The sequence below is a fragment of the Falco rusticolus genome, chromosome 6 (genome assembly GCF_015220075.1).
Source record: "Falco rusticolus isolate bFalRus1 chromosome 6, bFalRus1.pri, whole genome shotgun sequence".
Lineage (NCBI taxonomy): Eukaryota > Metazoa > Chordata > Aves > Falconiformes > Falconidae > Falco > Falco rusticolus.
This window is the reverse complement of record NC_051192.1, coordinates 13,876,593-13,900,116: the sequence shown is the minus strand read 5'-3', so window position 1 is coordinate 13,900,116 and position 23,524 is coordinate 13,876,593. Positions and strand designations below refer to the sequence as shown.

Genomic DNA, 23,524 nt, shown 5'->3' with positions numbered 1-23,524 from the left:
AAGCCCAGGCAAGTTCAACAAACAATGATCCATGTACAAAAATGAACAATGATTCCTGCTGCTACCTTGGATCATTGATTGATGCTTTTCCTTTTTACTGCTTTCTTACACTGCCCTCCAATAAGATTTATCCTGTAACACATGCAAATGAACTTGGTGAAATACGCAATGAGGGAAGAAGGGGAACAGTACATAAATATTCACAGTCTCACGCAAACAATCTGAGATTTATTTTTCCTTTAAAAAAACAAATCACCTTTCCTGATCACTTCCAGATTCAGAGAGTTTGATATTATATGAGACCCAATACTGTTTTCTTGCAGGAGAGGGAAACCAGCTAAGAAACAGCAATTTAAGGTAAGAAAATAGTATCTTTTTACTAGTCTGACAGTCTGATTAAAGACCAAGGATTCATATTTTCATTCTCTTTTTTCTCCATCCTGCTCATTTTTTTCAGGCAGGCTCAAAAGAGTATTGTAACTTTAATCTGTATAGATTAATCCTTCTCACATGGAGGAGCTGTGACTTCAATATGCAGAACCACTGTATTACATATTGAACAGTTTATCTTCCCCACACCCCCCCTTATTTCAATATAACCCCTGATGATTTGAGTGCTGCCTTGATTTCTTCTGTTTAGCCATTTACCATTCAGGTATCTTGTCTAAGCCGGTTATGTAGGTTCCCTCTCTGCTCAGAGGTACTAAGCATCTCCAGAGGACAATTCCTTCCAACTGCCTGAGACACCCGATTTAAGCTGGTGTGACTCACCCCACACATGCCCTTCTCACTGCATGGATTATAGACAAAGCCTAAAGGACTAGCTCAGACTAGACACCTAACTTTCAGGGAGGTGAAGTTAGGCGAGATGAATCCTACTCTTTGAATATAATTTCACAGTTCACCTAAGTGATGTAGGATAACACCTCCCATTTTTTTTAAATTACTTAACTATTAGGGCTCACTCCCCAAAGGGCAAGTACATCACCCATTTGAGCATTGCAACACCCTTTCCAGGCATGTTTCTGCCTTGTAAAATTCCCAGCTCTGAGCAGTTCTATATTGAGAGGCAAATGAGTGGGCAGTCACTATGAGAGTCATTGGAAATGCAGAGGAGAAGGATGGAGGTTGTATGCTCCCATGCATTCAAGGCATTTAGATGCCTAACTCTGGGCCAAAGGGAGTTTCTGGGGTGAGTCACCCGTCCTATTAAAGATCTTCCACTCCAGATAAATAATTCAATATCCACTGGAACAGAGACTTGTGCATGTTCCCACAATAAAGGTAAATACCCATACAAACATGCTGAAAAGTTGTGATCTGCCTGTTTCTACTCACTTAATGAATCAGAAATTGCCTAGCTGGGTACACAGGAGAGAAATGGACCAGTGTCTCTTATTCCTCAACTCTACTTTCCTGTTAGGGGGTTCTTTCAGGGGACAGGGGTTCATATTCATCCTCCAGATCAGTCAGAGCTGGGACTTGAAAGGGGATATTTTACTTCTTCTGGTCAGTGTTCAGGTGAGAATACACCGGGAGTGGAATAAGTCACACCAACACAGATGCACATGTGCAAAGACACACACAACTTTGGCCATAAGCTGCCTTTGAGACATGGTCTAAACCAGGTATAAATAGGTACGTATTTTCCATATATGTTGGCGCATATGTTCTGCATATGTCCAGCGAGACAAATGGAGGTGCTAAATCCTGGGAGCACTACATCCAGGAGTCAGAGGAACATGGAGCTGAAATACACCTGTTAGATACCCACAGCAACCTTAGGAACCCAGACACATCAAAAATCTCTTGATTTACTTACAGATAAGATCCACCTTGCCTAACTCCAGCCATCCAGGCGTTAGGTCATTAGTCCAACCTAGTTGCCCAAGTCTCCTTTACAGATAGCAATGACAGACAAGCTCCTCTAAAGGGAGTTCTCCCAGCTTTAGATCCGTATTTTAAGACAAACCAAACTGCCTTTCAGAAATGTCCCTCTGCAGTGATAACAAAAGAAGCTAGGATTATTGAATGACTAATGTATAAATTTGAGGCAGACTTAGCTGAGATGATCCCTCCTTTATCATGCCTCTTTCCCTCCCTCCCCTCCTCACCCTATCTACAAACCCTTGATGATGTGGATTGATTGATTAGAGCCTCATCCCAAACAGCTTGGGGTATTTTGACAGACCTGTCTCAAAAAGTCCACAGAAGGGATTCCCCAGGTACTCTTTCCCAAGACAGAACACAACGATCCAAGGATTAAGTGGTTACCTGGATTTAAGAGGCCTGAATCTCTTCTTCTCAAGTTTTTCTACATGACCTTATAAAAATTATTTAAATTCTCTGCCTTCCAACTTCCTATATACAAAATAAGGATAATAGTGCTCTTCAGCCACAAACTTTACATTGGTAAAAGCAGTAATGAGCCAGCCATGGACTTAGGTTTCAGGTTAGAGGGGGATAAACAGTAAATGTAACAAAAAGAAGAGGCATCTTCCTATTTTTGTGATACCATCTGTCCTACTCCCAAATTAAACCCAGTGAAACAGGTGAGTGGATAATGTCATTAAAAAGAAAATTAAACACATATTTTTCAACCATCTAGAAAGTTTCTTTTGACTTGTTTCTACTTTTACTCTGAAAACTGAGGTTTCTTCCTTCCCTTTTCATGTTTGGTTTCACAGTGGAGGCAAGAAATAAATGTAATACTTGTAACGTTATCACGAAGAATGCAATTGGAGCACCTTCAAATGCTATTTTTTAAGAAGAAAACCCAGGTGCTCAAATGACACAAAAAGAAGGGTTCATTTCCAAATCTCTTAGGAGTCCACGTGACCCTGAGGGCAGGAAGCAAGTGAATGTAAAACTACTGGCCTACAAGTGCCCCAGGAAGAACAGTGCCTAACTAGCATTTCACAAATCATCGTTACTCTGTAGCAGCACGTAAGTGACAAGCATCATTTCTAAAGCACGTCCCCGAGGGTCTAATCCTGACCTCTGCAACGCTAGGCTTATGCAGGTGTCCCTAAACCAACTGCAGACAAGCAGCAGATGATTTGCATCAGAAACCTGAAAAAAAACACCAATCCCACCATCAAGCCCTTCAGGTTATAAACCCACATATTTAGATGTTATGAGTATGATCACTCTGGTATCTTGATTTTTAAGATGCTGTCTATTTACTCAGAATGTAAAGTTTTGTTTAACTACCAAAGAGCAACAAGATGATTCTGAGACTAACGAAGAAAAACTAACTACATGTTTCTGTATTAAAATAAGAGTGAAGTTAGCTTCTGGTAGAGTGCAACTGGCCTTAGCTACAGTGCTGTGGGGACCCCTTGTGTTCTAATATTTAAGCAAAGATTGTTCCTCTACAGGCTGCTGGCACTTGCGTCTTTAATGTCGATTTCTTTCAAAGCCAGGCATACAGAGGAATAAAGTCAGCTTTTGTTTACACCAGGATAATACTGACTGCATCCCACTGCTTTCAACTTACGTTATTTAACTTCAGCAGTGGTGAAGTCACATGAGAAGGAAACAGCAATGCCTACCTAGCAGCACCTGAGGATGAAGTTTTAAAGTTTATTGAGTTCTAAAATCCCTGAGTTCACTGAGCAAATCTCAGTCTCAAACTGTTTTATTTTATTGTTTCCAGTATTTTCTGCCCTTTGTCTTCAAAAATTGTTACTGAGACAAAAAAAGAAAATGAGACGATGAGATTTACAAATGACTCACATCTTAATTCTTTTCCATTGTTTCTCTGCTTTTGAGATTTTTTTGTTTCAAGCCCCATGAAATGACTTAGGGTTCATCGTGATAATTCCTCAGCTTAACCTCTCTGAAAGGAGCAGAAGCAAAAAGAGTTATAATTATGTCTGGATGTACAAAAAATTTTTCAAGTACTAGTAGGGAGATCATATTCCCTCTGTTGCAACTGTACTGTTGCAAAAGGTATTAAGAACATTTTCCCCCATTCTGGTGTGCCCAGTTAAAAAAGGCATTGGAAATTCCAGCAAGAGGTCAAAGAGGAACAATAATACGGTGCTCAAGGACTGGAAAACAAGCCCTAAAATAGCAGGTTTGAAGACTATTTATTCAGCTTATCAGAGAGAAGGCTGAGAGGCCAATGTGCACGGATGCTCACCTGTGGACAAAACATCTAGGAAGTGTGAGGGAACCCTTCAGCTTTGCTGACAAAGGTGTGAAATGGTCTAATGGCTGGAAATCGGACAAATTCAGTTTCCACGTTGCTAAAGCAATGAACTCTTTAAGGAACAAACAAGGAGAGAGGGGAGGTGATCTTACTTCTTGGGGTGTTTATAATGAGACTAAGAAAAGGCAGGCTTTAATCCAGAAATGGCAGCAATAGGAGAAATTGGGATGGAGGAGGATAGAGTTGCATGGGCAGGTCATGGCACTTTAAAATCCATCAACTGTACCACCATCAATGCCACAGAGAATTCACTACTCAACATTAAGACAATGACTGTAATTAAATCTCATGCCTCAAGACTTAAGATCACTGTAGCTTTTCTCCCAGTATGCAATTAAATCAGAAGTGTTATGGGGCTTAACCACGGTCACTCTCTGCTATAGATGGGAATGGTGGTACCAATGCCTTGGAGGGGTGCAAGATGCTGAGTACATGCCTTCCTCACATGTTTAGAGTTATCCTGATTCCAGGTTAAGGCCCACGAAATATTTGGTTTTCAGCTTTGACTGACTGAATCACCAGGGATTTACTTTTCCCGACAGCGCAAAATATGGACCAGCTATTGCCATCAGCTAGGCATTTCTTATCCAGTAAATTCCCCCCTCAGAGGGGCATTGTGCTCCAAAGACACTTCAGTTTCTTCTAGTCTCTGCCTCTCATGGAAAACAACTTCTGTGCTAAATGATGAAATACTATGTTTGCTCAATGGGCAAAACTGGCTGGGATGTGATTTGCAGATCATAGTAAATAATCCAAAGATCCTTCTAGCCTCAAACTCCATGAAATTCTGATAATTTTTTTCTGCAATCAGAAGAATCAGGATATTTAGACAAGATTTATGTCTCCAGTTCCCATTTAGTCACCTTATTCCCAGCACTGTTTTCAAGCTAAAGGTCAACTATTTAGGACCTGATCTAATAAAGAAAATTAGCAACACTGATTTTCATTTATGTCTCATTCTTCTCTTCCCTGTTATTTTATGACGAACATTTGCATGCATAAAACAAAAAGTCTGTTTTGGGAAAAACAGATTCCAGGCCAATCCTTCTCCCTTTGAAGTCATCAACAGTTTTGCAAGCTGACTTCCAGGAGACAGTCACTGAGCTCTCTATCATGTGATCGCTTGCTCTACAATTGCTAAATATAAACCTGTGAACAATCCTCTCAGGCCAATAAGACCAGTTGGGTGCTCAAATCTGGACATTTGCTTATATAAGATTTGGACACTTTACTGAGTAATGCCGTAACTTCATCTGTGTCCTTGCTGTGGGGAACGTATTTAAGATGCACCAAGTATATCGCAGCGAGGGCAGTTACCCACCAGGGCAAAACTGTAGAGCAATGAAGTTAAAACTCAATTCTAAATAATAATGTAATTTAGGCCTCCCATTCCAGCAGCGAGGCGCTTAATTCCTCCCAGGACTGCTGCTGCCAGATTGCTCTAATCCACTTCCAGCTGTGCTACTGCTCCTGTGTGCAAGCATGGGAGCTCGGCTGGGAAACAGAACAAAGCATCCCAGTAAAGCCAGCAGCACTTGGAGGAATATTCAAACACACGGGGGAAATAATTCCCTTTAAAAGAAAAGCGTCTGCCAACTACTGTTCCCATTGCAAGTATTTTAGTCTAGGCCTGGCCTGTGCATATAGGCCCTGATTCAGCGAAGGCTTGAGAACATGACTTAATTTGAGCACATCATTAACCTCATTGACTTCAGTACATATTGTCAACTGTTCTTTAGGGCTTTGCATATTCTGTGTCTTGAACTTATACAAATAGATACATTCTTTCATTTTTTCTCTCCCTGCCTATGGTATGTTATGGCTTCAAAGCTACTTCAGCACAGATGTGTCAGAAAACTATGTCTACTAGTACATTAATTGTAAATATTTACTGTTCCTAGAATGGTTGCATCTAAGACTGCTCATCAGGCATACCGAGTCCCTGCCTTGGCGGGCTTGCAGTCTGATCGCATCTGGACTTACATGGAGTTTTAGTTTTAGTTTTGTATTGTTTTCAAATAGTATTTTCCACATTTCCAGCCGGAAATTTTCATACCTTAATTAGCAAGGTCTTAGAAGAAGGGAAAAACCTAAATGACAGGAAAGTACAGAAACATTCCCAATAATGTACATATTTTTGAGATTAAGATAATGGTTTGTTATCATTTTAGAAAACTGAAAACCTTTTCCTTCCAATGGCATAAAATTTCAGTTCTTAGTTTTGGCAGGTCAATAGATATTGGTCCTTAAGGCTGTCACTGGTATCAGACAGAATATTGATGGTTCTGGGCCTCCAGCCAGCATGATTTTGAGGAGGACTTTCAGAAAGCAAACTTATTTTGAAAACTGCTGTTTCTGAGTATTTTGGAGTCAGTCTTTGATTACTGGGCCGAAAGCAGATAAAGCAATTTAGGACAGATGATAAATGCAACTTACAGCACTACTTAACAAGTTAGCACACAGCTATCACCACTGTTTTAGTGGTCTTTATATGTGTGTTTTTATAAAGAGACAGAGTGGAGAACAGTTTTATTAACATATCATGAGTGAGTTATATGGGTCATCCCAAATGAATGGCAATAAAAGCTTTATATCACACTCACCAACATGTATTTGGTACTTTATGTGCCACAAATGTTGCAGAAAAGCTATTTTACATATGTTTTAAAGACTGGGTATTTTTTATATTAGGGCTGGTTTTGTAAAGCTGCCAGGCACTTTAGCTACTGCGAACCCAACAGTATTCAGCTCAGAGGGAGCCATAAAAACTTGCTTAAAATGTTCTGAAATAGCTTTTTTTGTGCTTCAAAATGCCTAAGTTAAATATCTGTCATCCTGATGTGCTCTACCACAAAGCGAGGTCTTTTCTTTAAAACAATTTTAAAAGCTATTTCTAGTTCTTCCTGGTTGCATGACAGAGAAAACTTAATATCATCACAGCACAGGACAAGCTGTGGCTCATGCTGGGCCTTGGACAGGTGTGGGGGTTTGTCGTGGAAAAGGGAAATTCTGCAACTAAAAAGGAAGAAGGAAAAATTTTAATGGCAAGTTTATACAGACATCATACACATACATATATATATTTATACCTTTATATATATATATATTTTTTATATATATATATATATATCACCTTGAAATCTCTACAAAAAGCATAAAGCATTAATTGGTCCTGAATTGGAGCCTGATCCAAGATCCCTGTCACAGGAAACTCCCCATTGATACAAGGGCGTTCAAACAGCTTTTCAAACGCACCCTGTTAAAGTCAAGAGGAGCTTTGCCAGGAACTTTGCTGAGCACAGGGTGAAGCCTTCAGGCACAGAATAAGCCAGAAGGATCAAAGACTCAGGACAAGCTGCATCACGTTACAGTTATAAACTGACCACTTTGGATGTGAGAAGCCAGGCTGGGAAGAGGCGAGGGGACTGCCACCCCTTCCCCACCAAGCACGGAGATATGCTCTGGGGAAAGATATTTTGCTCTCCTCCACTGACCTGCTGCTGGAGACCAGAGCAGACCATGTTTGTCAGGATGACACAGGATGACCCACAGCATTGCAAAGCTCCTGCCTCAGCTACATGCATCAGGTCAAGTGCCATGAGGGGTTTGCACCACAGAGCTGTTATTACTGTAAATATTCTGCATAGCTTTTTGGAGTGAACTGGTTTTCTGTTTATCTAAGGAGGCACGTGATGGCTTCTAGAAAGAATCAGAGCACACTGTTCAGCCTGTGCATGTACCTATACTATGGGTCTGACTCTCAGCAGGAGTAACTGCACAGCATCAAACTGATGTAGGCCTATTTATTCCAGCCCTATATGTGTGTGCACATATCTACTGTATACGCACATACACAGCACACGAAGAAAGACATTTTCCACCTCATGCACTTAACCACGAAGTGTGATGTAGCTACTGAAAGAGGTGAACGGTATTTAATCACATGTAAGTTAATGATTTAAATGTGCTTTTATTTTTGGCCTCTTGATGTAAATCCAAACCAGACAAGTGGAGTTCTCTGGTCAGACGGCTGGAAATTCCTCTGCATGAAATCATGTTGGTGGTCTCCCAGCTCAGTGCCTTCTGAAGAGCAGTACAGTGAAATATCCTTCCGTACCACTAATGAATGCGCCCACCCACACTGGACCTGGTGCCCCCTAAGAACTCAATTCAAGAACAACTTTTTAAACTCATAAATGAAATCAAAGGGCTCATTCTATGAGCCAAAGAACTTACAATTTTAGGCAGGACAGTTAATGGGTGCTTACTATAGGTTGTCCCCTTGGTTTGCAGTACACAGGCTCACAAGAAAAAACAAGCAGGATACCAAATATGTACACAGCATTCCAATTAATTAAATTTCATCCTCCTCCAATGAATATATAAATTGTTGCTACCCTGGTTACTGTGCAGAGCTTAAGTGACTGGCTCAGCATCAACCAAAGGAACCAATGTAAGCACAGAAGACCTTGGTTTGCTTTCCTGTGCTCAGACAGGATCTCCTTCTAGGTATTAAACAATCACTAACCAACCCCAAAACTCTCAAATTGGCCATGAAACCTTGAGCCAGAGCATCGAGGAGATAATGTATGACTACTGCCACTAAACTCTCCCAAGGACTCCTGTTCTGTGAATGAGCACTTGTCATTTTAAATCCAAGTGGCAAAGCTTGGTGGCAGCGGCCAGAGAACTGAATAACCCAGTTGTGCTATTGAAGTGAGGCACAGATCTAATTCCACAATGAGATGATTCCTTCAGAAAGGCCTGTTATAAAATTATCAAGTGACACAGGGGGTGGAAGGAATCAAGCCCGTTGTAATTGAACTGACTTGAAATAATAAACGCACACACTTTCTTTAAACACAGCTTGCCACATCCTGAGAATCTGGAATCAATTCCTTCCCTTTCAAGAAGCTTAAAAGTGGTGGGACTTTGATATGGCATGGGTGTGTTTGCTTCTGGGCTTACAGCCCTCGCCAGCCCGTTCCAAACCTTTCAACGTTTTTATATCATAAGACAGAAAAGTTAGGAAAACAAAGATGGAAAAAAAGAATCAGAAATTCAGGGAACTATTAAATCAGGGCAGCCTAGCTGCCAAATACCTTTGGTAAGTAAATGAATCATGATCAATAACATATTGCCATACAGACTTACAGCAGAAGGTTATCACCTGCTTCTGTGCCAGGCATAAAACATAACGGTGTGTGGCTAATGAAATACTGCACAAATACAGGAAAAAAAAGTACTATTTTTCTCTGTAACGTTAAAGCATTTTACTTCAAAGTAATTTTAATTCATCCAGAAAAAACATGATTTTTTTCCATGAAAACTTTGTCAAAATTGATAGGTTACTACGAAACACTTCTCTTTTGATGTTGTGGCCTTTGTTAAGAGGAAACTGTCTTGATAGAAGGAAACCTATTTTGTTAAGGGGATGTTTCAGCCCTGATTGTAAAGCTGCTTGCTTTATGCATTCACATATTTGCCAGCAGAGGGTATCACAATCTTACAGACAGACGTATGTATCATTTTGTCTATTCATTTACATGCAAGAATTCAGACACACATTAAACCAAGAAATCACAAATTTTGTTTTCTTCAGTAATTTCCCCACTATCAGAAAAAAAAAAAAAACCCAAACCCAACCCAAAACATTTTGCTCAGTGCCATCTCACCACCTCTCAGGATGGGGAACACCACAAGGACATAGCCAAATGATGTCATCAGTTGAAGTCTGAAATCATTGCATGACCCTGGCTGTAAAACCTCCTGGGAGGAACACCAGCTTGGGCTTATCTTTGGTGTGCATTAGGTTCTCATTAATTTTCACATCCAGTATCCTCATACTGCATAAATCTCATTAACTATTCCAACCACTTTACACCACTTTTCCACAAAGATGTAATAGCCACAGGCTGTAGTGTGAGCTCACGTTGCTTAGACCTCATGGTCTCTGTTAAACCAGTATGCTATGAAGAATGACCATATATAATTACACCTAACCCACACTTCTCATAGCTAGAGATAGGCTGATGCTACAAATTCACAACCTGATAGCCCATGAATTAATGAATTCACCTCCCTGACTCCCAAGTTAAGAGAACATAATTTAAACAACCTAATGGTTGGAGCTTTAGCTTACTTGGCATCCAGCATTCCCCTATTCCCAACTAAAATAAATTAAGATTTTTTTATATATACATAATGGTCTGGGTTATCCATTCTATTTTTTATTTATTAACAAGTCTTTTTCTATTTATGTATTTTGATCATATGCAACTGATGTCCAGTCACTGGTGTGGCTTTCCAGATTAACCCAAGCACTTGAGTCAGCTGCAGCTAGAAGACAGTATAAAGGATGACTGTAAGACATGTATTATCTTTATCTGAGAGCTGGGGTGTACACTAACTGATTAAGATAACCACAAGCAGCAATCTCTGTTCTTTTTGGATCTCACCTATTCATGATATTCATGACAATATCAATATTCTCACATATTCATATGGAGACAGGGAAGTGGACACTCTCCTAAGTAATTTTATGTTTACAAAATGCTTTTTATTATTAGAGAACTATATGCAACTACTACTGCTGTTATATAGGAAAGATAATGCACAAGAACTGCTGCAAAATGACATGCATCAAATCAGGGCTAGAGCCCCAGATCCCTTTTTGATTGGTGTTGCAATTTTTAAAAATACCTATCAAAAAGAAATAGGTTCATTAGGAAATATGTATACAGTGGTGTTGTCCTTTCTTTTTTGCACTTAGTCTTTTCACTGCTCAAGAAATCTAACCCAACTACCTTTTAATTAACTCATTATCTGCTATCCAAAGCAGCCTTCAGAATAACTGCTCTATGTTCAGATGAACCAGATAGGAAAGTGGGTAAAATGTCCCTGGGATAAAGGAAAAGCTATTCTTTCTTGGCCCCTGAAAACTGAAAGACAATTATTCTGCTGAAAATGAGGTCTGCTTCCCACATGGCCCAAGTCTGTGCTGACAGTCCCAAGGACTCCAAGGTCCTCAGGTACTTTGTTGCTAGAAAAAACATGTACGTACTACTTATACTCTGCACATTTCTGCCTTATTCTCCTTGCACTGCAGCACTCCAGCTGTAAAAAAATAAGCTAAAAACTTTTCTCTACTTCAAAGAGGAAAGCTGTGTATCGGTATGTTCAGCGATTGCAATGTGTCTGGATACCACAAGGGCACAAACCACCTAACAAAATAGAGTGAAGACGTTTGCAGGGAACAAAGATTGTTGCTCTCCTGCAGCTTAACAGCAATTTTCTCTATAACCTTGCTGTGCTAAATTGCCATTGGGATGCATTTTTCTCTTATTTTCAAGAGTACGTAAACCAAGTTTGTTAGGCAGAGCTAGGGAAAGCTCCCATTAATCACAATGCAGCTATTAAAAATGTGGAGACCTGATCATGAAGATTTTGCAGGGTTAGATTCCTTATTATCACAGTAGGGGACATCTGACCTGGAATTCCAGTTCTGCCTATGGCCAGATACAGACACCTCTAGGACAGCCATTAATTACTGGGTTGAGCTGCCAGCCCTTACGAGTCCAGGGATTTGCATATTGCAGAGTCACCGAGAAACGATGTGTTGGGATTATGCATGTGGACAGATACCTGTAGCTGGTTTAGAATGCATGGAGCAGCACAGCTGAGTTTAAGATTTACCGTTGCAGAGCAGACCATAAAAATTCCTTGTAAATGGCCAATATATTTTATTTTCACTGTAACATCTATTTAGTCTAACTCTTAAGTTACCTTCCTTTTACAACTTCCTACAGAGTTTAGCTGAGCACCCCATTAGCACTAGACAAAAAAATAACTTTTTAGCATCCCTGAGAAGCAAAGCACTATAATTATTTCCTTCTGTTAACAACACAACAGTATTAAGGAGCAGATTGTTATCTGACGTAAATCATCATTTACCCATTTTCATCTCATGGGTAAGCCCCAGGCAATGAAATAATCACACAGATGAGCTCTGTGGCCAAGCTGAAACATGAAAAATATCTAGTCTTCTCTGAACGATATGATAGGAGCTCATGGTGTTTAACATGCCTTAGGTCTCTGTCTGTGAAACTAGTAATATAAGGTAAGATGTACATTAGCGAGTGACTGCAAATATTCCATTAGATCATCTCAAGGGATATGGCAATATAAATCCATTAGCTTTTACGGAGCAACAGGAGCTTAGACTAGCTGAAGTCTTGCTGCTCAGAAAGGACAGAAATGTGGAGAAGGGAAGCAATTTCACTAAGACAGAGTAAGATGCGTGTAAATATGCATGGCATCCAGCTTCAGGGTTGAAGGGAGTTATTTCTTTGGACATACAAACAGGTGAGGGGAAGTCTGGAACTTACAGAGTGCAATTACATTTCTTAAAGCCTCATCTTTCATTTAATTATATTTAATGTCTTGATAAAACTCCATTTACATGAGGAAATTAGCTGTAACAGCACAACATAATCATGAGATAAGTGGGCCAGGAGTCTGATGGCCACATCTAACACATTATGAAGGGTCATGACATGAGGTGCTCTCACCCAGCCATTCACTGCTAGATTTTTAGTACTAGCACAGTTCTGGGTCCAGTCAACACACACCCTTCTAAGCAGTGCACGGGCAGGGTAGAGGAGGTGGCACAGGCCACCAGCCACTTCCAGTAATCACTATGGGATCCTGCTCTGGTGATGAAGCTGGGCTGTATGGACAGGAGCCACGTCATGGCAGTTGGTAAAGGGGCTGCCTAACACTCTGTGGCCTGTTTTATTTATTTGTGTAGATGTAGTTAATTCAGCTATGGACATGTGAATTGAGTCCACTGAACCAACCATCTCCAGCTGATCAGCAGCAGTACTTGGTGTCGTATGAACAGTTTACAAAAAAATGAATGGGAGAATGGCAAAATTCCTCCACTCCAAAGCACAAAAACTCCCTGGCACTTTTGGTAATGATCCTACTCACCAGCATTATCCTGCTGCTTGGTATTTTTGATGTATGCAGAAAATTTGGAAAAGATATCAATTCCAGCAGTGTTTGATTCCCGGTGCTTAGCTGCCAGTTTGGGGTACCTGAAAAGGGAGACACAGTGTGGAGAGTAACATCTTGTTACCAGAAAGGTAGTGATGATTACAAACATAATTTACAAGAAGAAAGAAAAAAGCCCTGTACAAGGAACTGCAATTAACACTTGACAACAGCCTGGCAAGTCCCTCTTAATAATATCTGTGTCTGTCAAGGCGGGCGTTTGGATAGTTACACAGGGATGGCTTCATGACAAAGGTAATTGCACTGGTGCTTTATGTTGCCATGATACAAGATACTGTGGCCTTAAATCAGAAGGAAGCATAAATTTCTAGAAAGGTGCAGGGGAGTTTGGCAGTCAGCTCCCTCTATTATGAATGGCAGTTGTGTCTAATTCCCTGCGCTGAAAATGTACTCCAGGATATAATAGCAAGGCACGTTAGTATTACCCAGGTGAAGAAACACAAAGTTTTCAGTCTCTGAATTGTTTTTTATAGACATCTGGTGCAAAGGAATATATCAATTTGAAAGACCAACACAAACTAACAGCTCCTACTGACTTCAGTGGTCTTGGACCAGAGTATAGAAAATTTAAATATCTGCTCTCTTGCCTCAAGACTAGCCTATAGCTGCTGATTCACTTGGAGGTAAAACACTCCATATGGAATCAAGCCAATTTTCATTGATTCATAGATTGTAAGGTCCAAATCACAAGCCAACGATTTTTTTCCCCCATTATCCTTGTATTAAGTCCAAAATGTTTGACTAACTAAGGCATATCTGGTAAATCTAAAACCTTCCTTGGTAGCTTGTTCCAGTGGTTAATCATTCATACAAAAAAAAAATCTGTGCCTTATTTCTAATCTGAATTAGTTTGATTATAACTTCCAGTCATGGGCTCTTTTCATTTCTTGACTAGAATAATGAGCACTTTTCCGCCTCCAGAGCCTCTCATACTCTGTAATCAGCCCCCTTCCAGCCTTTCTAATACACCGTACAGCTCAGAAACCTCCAGGTTTTCACTGTAAAATGCTTTTCCTGGCACAGATATTTTGTGTGGCAATTCATGGCACCTATTCCAAGTTATTTTTAGCTTCATAAAATGTGGACACCAGACCCCTACAACATTTTTCTAGTATTGGTCTCCTTAATTCTGCATACAAGGGCATCCTGAAATGTGTACAGAGAAAACATTCTGCAGTCATTAGTCATACAAGTACCCTTCACACATGGAAGTCATCTCACTGAAGCCAGCAAGTTTCATAAATAAATATTACTCCTGTAAGTAAAGATTGTAGGAGGGAGTGCTTTTTAGGAACTCCTCTTAGGACATCTTTCATTCCTAGGAAATGGAATATTGACTGAAAAAATCCCAGGTTCTTACTTTGGAGGTGCAAGAGTCTCTTCCAAGAATTCCTCAATCTTGTTAACATCTGTCTTGACTTCTCCATTAAAAGTCAAGAAAGGTGGGTGGGCCCCAGGAGCCAGATTGTGTAGGTCAGCTGGCTTTCTGCAGAGAGAGAAAAAGTCATGAAATCACTGATCTTTATGTTCAGGTGGTTGCACAGATATTTATAGTTCCTACAAAATCAGTTTGCCCTTCTTTTTTTCCCTGTAGTTTGCGGTTAGAAGACTTTGAAACTACCCCAAGCACCCTGTTTAATATAAAAACATTCCACAAGTGAAAAAAAAAAAACAAAACACAACCCCAAACCTGAATCCCAACTATTTTGTTGTGCACCGCAGACTCTCTAGGCTAGATACAAATCTGATTGAACTTGGTGGGGCCTTTCTATAGGGAAAACACTGGATCAGATAACTCTTTTAAATTAAACTGACAATTTTTACCTTTTCAGGTCAACAGTGGTGACGTTGAACACAACTCCTTTAAGCCACAGGATCATGAAGAGACGCTGGGAGAATGGGCAGTTTCCAATGCTTTCTCCATCTATACCAGCCTGAGGGATGGAAAGAGAGGAAAAATAGATTTCAGACTTGTTAGTCACTTACCTCCCTCAAGATGGAAAATTGGATGTTGAAAGAAAAATAACCCATTTAAAAATAACTGTCAGTGCCTGTTATTTAATACAGTTTATCATCAACACAAGAATGGAGTTACTCCAGGATTCAGCCTTCATCAGCAGCTTGAGAAAGCAAGCCGGTGCCTCTCTGGAGGGCAGCTCTGTGTAAAAGAGATGTGTCCCTTGCAGATGGCAAGCAACATCCAGGAGACTGTGTATCCTTTCAACTGCTCTCATCCTTCTGGCACTGCCTGCTTTGTGGACAGACTAGAAAACTCAGGACAGGTTTCTTACTCTATTTAAGTCTGTGGACTGCAGCTGTTGTCAGCTCGACATCTGCTTCAGTGCAAAATGTGGGCTTTCAGATCTAGATTTAAACCCAAGCACCCTGGGCACTCACTCTTTCTTGTTCACATCCAGTAAAGCAACAGCCTCAGACACAAACAAGCAGATCCAGGCAGAAATCTCCATCTGAATCCTTCCGAGATTCAAGGCAGGTTTCAGCCATCATGTTCAGTCTGTTCCTATCTCTAGTACCTAATGAGTTGCCTACAAACCACTACAAAACAATAAAAAACTGCTAATGTTAGCATTGAGGAAACAGCTTATTTTTTCCTCTAAAAATTTATGGTCCTTAGCCATGCAAATTCTGACTTTGAGCCATGCAGGGATACAAATAACACTAGCTAAACTGAGCCAAAGCTGTGTCCAAGGACAACATCCTTCTACAATAATTATGCTTGTGGCCAAAGCTTTCAGGACGATAATGGTTTTGATAGATTTCCATTTTAATTTGTGGTGCCATTGTGTTTAAAAGATTCTTATAATCCTGGTGAAGCAACCAACCTTCCGCTGTTGACCCACATGGGTTGCATAACTGTATTTTATGCACACAGTGTGTGTCCAAGAACGGCTGATGAAAGAGCTAAGCAAATAATTTGCCCTTTTCCTTTGGAGAAAATACTATATTACTCTGTTTGCTCTCATAAATTTTATCTTATTAATATTCAAGCTGTGAGGTAGCATTTCTCTGTCTTAAAGAAGGAATCACTTCTAATTATTGCAGTTCTGTGAAACATTCACAGCACAACTAGAAACATTTTGAGATGTGTCCAGTTGCTACAAATTCAGGCCTTGTGCATGAAATGTTTATCTGAAAGATTTTCTGGTAAGCGTCGGGAACCTTTCTTATGTCTTGAACACAGCTTTTGATGATTCTGGATTTAAAAACAAATGCTAGATTTCCATCCACCAAAATATGGAAAGATTGTAGATTCAAGGCTTGGAGGCAACTCGTTCTAAAGTTTAGGGCTATATAATTTTTTTTTCTCTGGGTTCAGATTTTGTTTCAAACACTCAGACTCTAGAGGTGCTTGGATATGGGAGTACAGTTTGGCTGCACTTTTACCTGAAATTAAGGATCTGCAATATGCCTGGCACATGGCATATAAAGAACCAGCAAACAATGTGAATAAAAGCGTGGCATGACATGAGGATGAGCAAAAGAAGATGCATTTCCTCATCTGCCTGAGGTGTGAGTAGCCTAGTTCTGCAAAATTTTATTAATTAACTAGTTAGCTCTGTTCTGCAAATTTGATGGCAAAATAAAGACAATGTTACCATGGGAATACCAGGCACCACTGTATTGCATACAATAATTACTGTAAAGTCACATTTGTTGATTTGGCTTTGGGTTGTTAAACCATTGCCAAGAACTTTTAACTTCTTACCCTTCATGAAAAGAGGCAAATGCTATAGGAGAAAACAGCGATACGATGCCAGATTTACCCTTGGCTTTTTCACCATCTCAATCATAATCACACCCTTCATAATGGAGTTGGCTAACGCAGTCTATGAACAATATATTACAAACCTAAAATTTGAAGAAAAACAGATTGATGACTGAATTAGAGGGCAAAAGACTGTAAACAGAAGGGTTGACTCTCATCTTACCTTCTCTGGATTTACTTTGGCTCATAAATTCACTGATTCTGATTCATTCTTCACCTGACTCCCTACAAAGTGAGTGTAAAACCCTGCTTTGCCAAGTCCTGCAAATACTTTGGGAGGGAAGCATCCTGTCTCACAAAAACACGCAAAGCTGCAGCCTTCCCACAGGTCTCCATCCTGCATGGAGGCAATCTCCTGCATGTCATCATCACCCGCTTCTTGTGCTGCAAGTAACAACTTCATCTTTTTCAGGAAAAAGACTCATGGAGACCATTGCCCTGCTGCCTCTAATTATATATTTTCATAGAAAGCTCAAGGGCTACACAGATCTGCATCTTTTCACATGTTCTCCAAGGCAATGGTGAAAGACCTTCTCAATAACAGGGAGGACTAAAGTAGGGACAGAGCAGCTGAATGGCAAGGAAGAAAAAGAAGGGATGGGTCATGTGAAGCTAAGGGATGCAGAAGTCACTGGGGACAGAAGACGTGAAGTCTCGGAGAAATAAGGTTCACTTGGAGATCAAAAATAAAAATTGTGTAGTCAAACGAGGCCTCCAACAGCCCCAAATGGTCAAAATATCTTCCCAACACTTCCAAAAGAGTGGGAAACATTAATTGCTAGAGACATACTGGGAATAGACAGAGGAAATTCCAGAAACAAAAGATAAACTAAAGAAAAAGTACCGTATGATCTCTGTTCAGAGCTCCTGGATGTGGAAGCCAGGCTCATGATTTGGGTGGAGTCTGACTCATGGGTTTTGATCTCATGTGACTGGCATAACTGAAAATGCTACCACAAATCACAAGGCAAACTGGTGACAGAGGAGGGAACAGAACCAAAATCTCCCCAGCAACACAATTTATCCATTAAATTCAGTTCTTTTTTTCTGCAGAAATTACAGGCAAGGCTCTATCAGTTTTGTGAATCCATTCTCATTGCTTCTAAAAGCAGTTAGTAATTCAACGTTCAGCACTCTGCAAGAGCAAAACTTTAGTAGGTAATAACTTCAAAGGCTTATCAAAGTGTCTCAAGATCCCTTGTGAAGTCTATTAACTCCCAGGAGGAAGAACACAGACTTCCCAGATTTAGTCACTCTTAGCTTTAAAGAAAAACAACTTGCTTAAAGCACCCCAGTAGTGCCTAAATACAAGTTTATTATGTATCTGTCCAAGGTTAAGGGCTCAGAAATGCAGGAATTAAATAATACCTTCACCAAGATCAAGAACTCAAACCGTGGATGGAAAGAAAAGAATACTTGACAAGCTAGAGAAACACCATTTATCCCTGTTGTTATTCACAAATCAGCACAAAAGCTTTCTCACGTAGGTTCCCTGAAGCACAGCAAAAGTGATCAACCATTTATAAAAGGAGCAAGTTGATGATACATGCACTCTCCCTGCCAGCAACACCAGATATTTCTGATTTAATGGTTTCAGCTAGGGAAAGTGGCTTTGTGGGCACTAGGATCAAGGAAATAGAGTTTTTCAAGTGCTGCGTAAGTCCCAAAGCTGTGAAAGGGAAGGGCTTCAGAACCTCCTTCTCCCTATGGAGAACGACGTCACCTTCCAGGTGAATTTGCTTTTCAAGGCAAATTCCCAGAGTGACTGTGGAACAGTAAAACAGATTAGAGGATTTGCTGAGTAAGGCTCTTCAGCCAATGCTCATCCCACTGAAATTTAAGTGAGATGCCTAAGGGGAGGTCACCTGTGTGGGCATCCAAAAGATGAATCTTTCACTTTGACTAAACCTGATGAGTGTCTGAATTTAGGTGGGATATATGTGGACCCTAGCAATAAAAAAGCCTGGAGTTTGTAGAGGCAGAGTTTCTAGAGAATTATTTCGCTCTAGCTTGGAAACATCACTTTCTGCCCCCTTTGCTTCACACAAGCTTACTTTTATTAGTTTACCTACTAAAAAAATAGGCTTTTCTACTTAATCTCCAGCTGTTAGGGTGCTTCACACCAACTAATGCAAGGTCTTGCCCTGGAACTCAGTATAATCACATCAGGAAAACCCTAACATCATACCAGCTGCTTGTCTCTAACTGAGTAATGGCAAGAATGAACAAGATGTTTTCCTTTATTATTTATAAGTTGCTACCCCTTAAATACTTCAACTATTTTTAATGAAATAATTAAACCTTAAAGATATTTGTGTGCACAAGTGGGGGATGTACCGACACATTACTGAGGAACAAAATTAAGTAGGTTTCAGGAGTGGGGGAGAGAAAAAAAAAAAAAAAAAGTCTTGGTGATTTTATGAGCTTGTGCGAAGTATTTTTGTGAAGTAGCGGAACTATCGAGAGACTCCAATCACTGCACAGCATAGCTGAACGACGTGAACAGGGAGATCTCCTCAAGTTCAAGGTAATACTTTGCCATAAACAAAATAACTGGAATAAATTTCCTAACTTCTTCCAAAAATACTCCACCTGGTACATGCACAGTGACTGCAATGCATACAGACAACTGTATATTATTTTAACTAACCCTAAGGTGGGAGGAGAGCAAGTTTCATTTCCAGTTATTCCCAAAACATAGCAGCTTTAAAGCAATATACCATCCCTAATAACGACTAAGAATCTAGCTTACAAATGGCAGCACTGGAAGGAGTTGTGTATCAGAAAGCAATGTGTTTTTTTCCAGGAAAATAATATATTTAGGGTTATCTATTCTCCTTCTCCTTTCATTTTTCATTGCATTGAGGCCACCCTGCACAATGGTTCGGTGCTCTCTTAGACTCTGGGGTAAAGTAGGGAGATATTTCTGATGACACTAAAACACATTTCTTTTTCCAAACGATTTTAACAAGTTAGCAAAAGCAGGCAGGCTAATTCACCTCAGTGTTTCCCATTAAGGATTAAGGAGGGATTTGATTTCATCATCCCTACAATCAAAATCTAGACTCACATTACACATGGTTACACCCTCTGTTTTAAAACTGGGAAAGTGCCTGCCTTTTGACACTTACCCTCCTCATGCTCAGAACCCAAAGGAGAAGTGAAAATCCTATTTGAAACACAGAGCAGGCCAGGAAATATCCTATTTATTGTGCCATTTAAAAAAAAAATATATCTGTAATTATACCACACACACAATAGCACAAATCTCCATTGTAGGGAAAAATCATTGGCTGCAACATGAGATCAGACATGCCAAGGTATTCCTTTAGTAAGGATCTTTTTTTTTCTTTCCAGTTTCTTGTCTCTTTTCTTTCACAACTTCTCATCCAAATGTAAAAGCCAGTAAGCTGTTTGGAGTGCCACCAACGGAGAGACAAGCTAAGAAGTGTATATTCATAGAGCAGCACTGGTAGGTCTCAAGTAAGAAGTAAATCTTGTAGCACAAGTCCTGTGTATCACAGGACACTCTTGTTGACTGTGGCTCTGGTTCAGGAAAGCGTTTAAGCATGTGCTGAAATACATCCCAATTCAGAGGAAGTATATGCTTAACTTTAAGCATGTTCTTAAGTCCTGATGATTTCAATGGGACTTAAGCACATACTTAAGTACTTTCCTGAATGGAGGCCTATAACAACAGTAATAAATTTGCTGTGCAGCATTTTAACTTCATTGGACTTCTTCCGAGATTTCATTTTGCTAGGAGAAATTCTGAGAAGCAGCCTTCCAAGGGAGGGCAGGATAGAGCAGAAATATATTCCTAAGCACACACACATGGAAATGGAGCATGTGCATATATGTCAAATAAAAATAGAGCATTTGCTAGAAAGACTGTCAGGGTAGTAACAAAACAAAAAGGAAGTGGTGAAATTCTTTAGCCAGCTCCCCAAAAGCCAGCCAAAATGTTGTCCAAGTTTGGCATACATACAGTCGTATATTATAGATGTACATAAGCTTAACTCAGGTCTGCACTGCCAGCCAATTTGAAGAGAGCTGGCTTGTTACATTCTGTTCAAACTGGCTGAGCAGCACGTCAGTGAAACTGAGGATCTCCAGAGAGCTGTTGTTGCACTTCTGAGGTCTCTGCAGTTCTGGAGAAGATGCATTTGTACTCTTGAGACATTCTGAATTTTCAGGAGATGGAATTGCAAGTTGGAGACCCCACAGGTATCAGTAGTTAATACATGACAAGTATTTTCTTTAGGTTTGGTAAATCATTATTTTCCAGCTTTTTATATTCACATGAATGGCACCATGGGCGGGAAGGGATCAGTCATACAGGTCAGCTGCTGCCTGGGGATCCTTTCATGATGGCTTAGGATAATCACAGTTAAAGACCAATTGACTCAAGCTGGTCCATGCACCTAGGGCAAAGCAGATTCATCTGCCACATCAGCTGAGGTCCTGATAGCAGCATAGCAGCATGCACAGTGATCAACCTGTACAAATAGGTCTCAGTTTTCCCCAAGAGCTTTGTCGGAGCCACTAGCCACTGCATGTTCTGCATGAAATATGTTTTGCTTTGAAATAAATTTTGCGATGCCTGAGAACTCCAGTCAGTCACGTGCAGTTTGGACTGAGAAAACTACAGACTCGATGCAGGTAAATAGTCTTATCACATGAAAATGACTCATGCTATTCCATCACCTTTTCTGCTTTCTTTAAAGAACTAAAGGCACATGACTTGACCAATATCAACAGAGCAGGAAAGCACAGACTGGTCTGACACCCTAGACTAAGAAATTATTTTGTTCTCATTTATATTTGTAGATCCCCTACTTAATTGCATGTGTCCAACTTAATAAGAAATTGATAGTTCCTACTTCCTTTGATTATCTACTATAATGAAACTTCCCACACCAAAACATACACAGAAATACAAACACGGGGGGGTGTGGGGGTGTGGGTACGCAGGAGTATACATATATATAGATATAGATACATGCAATAAGGCTGGAACCAATGTATTTTTTTTCTAGGAGACCATGATCCAGCATTCTCTGCTGTGAGGAATTTCTGCATACCACATCTGACTTTCACATGGTCATGTACAAAGGAAAAGCCCCCAGAAGAGGAAGAATCATTAAGTAATATCAGCAGTATTGTAGAGACAAACCACATATAGCACGTCCTTATGTTCTTTTAATGTCAGCAAAATACCAGCTAAAGGATGGGTGGTAAATGCTGCCTGACATTTTCAAAGTGGCTAGCACTTTTAGATCCTATGAGACAATTTGAAGGCAGCTGACTTCTCATAAGTATCAACTCTCTACACTTGGAAAATCAGGCCATAAGCCACCCAGAAGGAATAAGCTGTTTTTAAAACTCTTAGTAAGAATTTTCTAGATTTGCTTTGGGAGTATCACTGACTGTGATCTTCCTGAGCAACTAGACAAAAAATTAAATGTTGAAAAACAAATCTCCATTGGAAGAATATTCTTTTGAGGAGCACACTTGGAATTTGACAAATACCTGGTGAAGATGCGCAGTGCTTTGGCTGTACCACCTCGGAAATATGCCCGGAGTCCTGGTCTTTGGCTACCCCTGCAGTCCAGCTGAGGATGGGCAGGGTACTGGGACCATGCAAAGCTGTAAGAGCACAGGGTCCTAATGTGCAGCTTGCACAGGACTCTCAGGGTTCCTGGCTGCCTGGCAGCCCACCCACCAGCCAGAATTTCCTTTCAATGTCACTGACTTATCTCAGTTTCCCTCCTTGCAGAAAACCCACAGCTTCTGTTCAATAACACTGTGAATGTTTCAAAATGTGTTGTTTAGACTTAGAACAATTCAGACCAAAATCATGAAATTCTTCGAAGCCCAAAATTGCCATTCTCATCCCAGCTCTCGTTAGCAGATTATGCAAAAAGTTCACGTGCTTCTGGACACAGTGGATTGGAAACATACATGTGTCTTTCTTGGCTTGATGGCCAAATAGCAATCAACTTTTACACTTCTTCCTGAGCCTTTTCCAACCTAATAAAGTAATTATTTTCCTGTCACTCACCAGTATCACGGCACAGGATCCTCTGTACCCACATTAGCCACTGGATGTAATCACAGAGAACAGCTTTTAAAATCTTTGCTTTTTTGGGGACCTATCAATAATTCACTGTGAGTGAGATGCCACAGGAGCAAGAAAAGAACTCAAGAAATGACAGGTATATAAGCTTAACATATAGAAAGATACTGGAACAAATGATTAAACGGTAAGCTCACAAGTGCGAGTGGAAATGTAAAGTTGATAAGAGAATAGGGACTTATCAGGAACAAATGACATTAAACCAAGCAAATTTTGTTCTCTGACGGAGTACCCAGCACAGCGGGTAGGAAGGAAGCAGCAGGTATCTAGAAGCTGGCTTCCGTAAGGTTTCCAGCACAAGTTCCAG

General features: G+C 40.2%; 1 protein-coding gene across 2 annotated transcripts in view; it reads right to left on the bottom strand.

The window, feature by feature from the left end:
- CLIC5 (chloride intracellular channel 5) overlaps nt 1-23,524 on the bottom strand; it is a 95,696-nt gene that overhangs the window by 18,178 nt on the left and 53,994 nt on the right. For both annotated transcript variants that reach the window (XM_037392436.1, XM_037392437.1), the window contains exons 2-4: nt 15,116-15,225; nt 14,652-14,777; nt 13,208-13,314 (exon numbers count right to left, since the gene is read on the bottom strand). In XM_037392436.1, the coding sequence (XP_037248333.1) occupies nt 13,208-13,314; nt 14,652-14,777; nt 15,116-15,225 (343 nt within the window). The remainder of the gene's footprint in view (nt 1-13,207; nt 13,315-14,651; nt 14,778-15,115; nt 15,226-23,524) is intronic.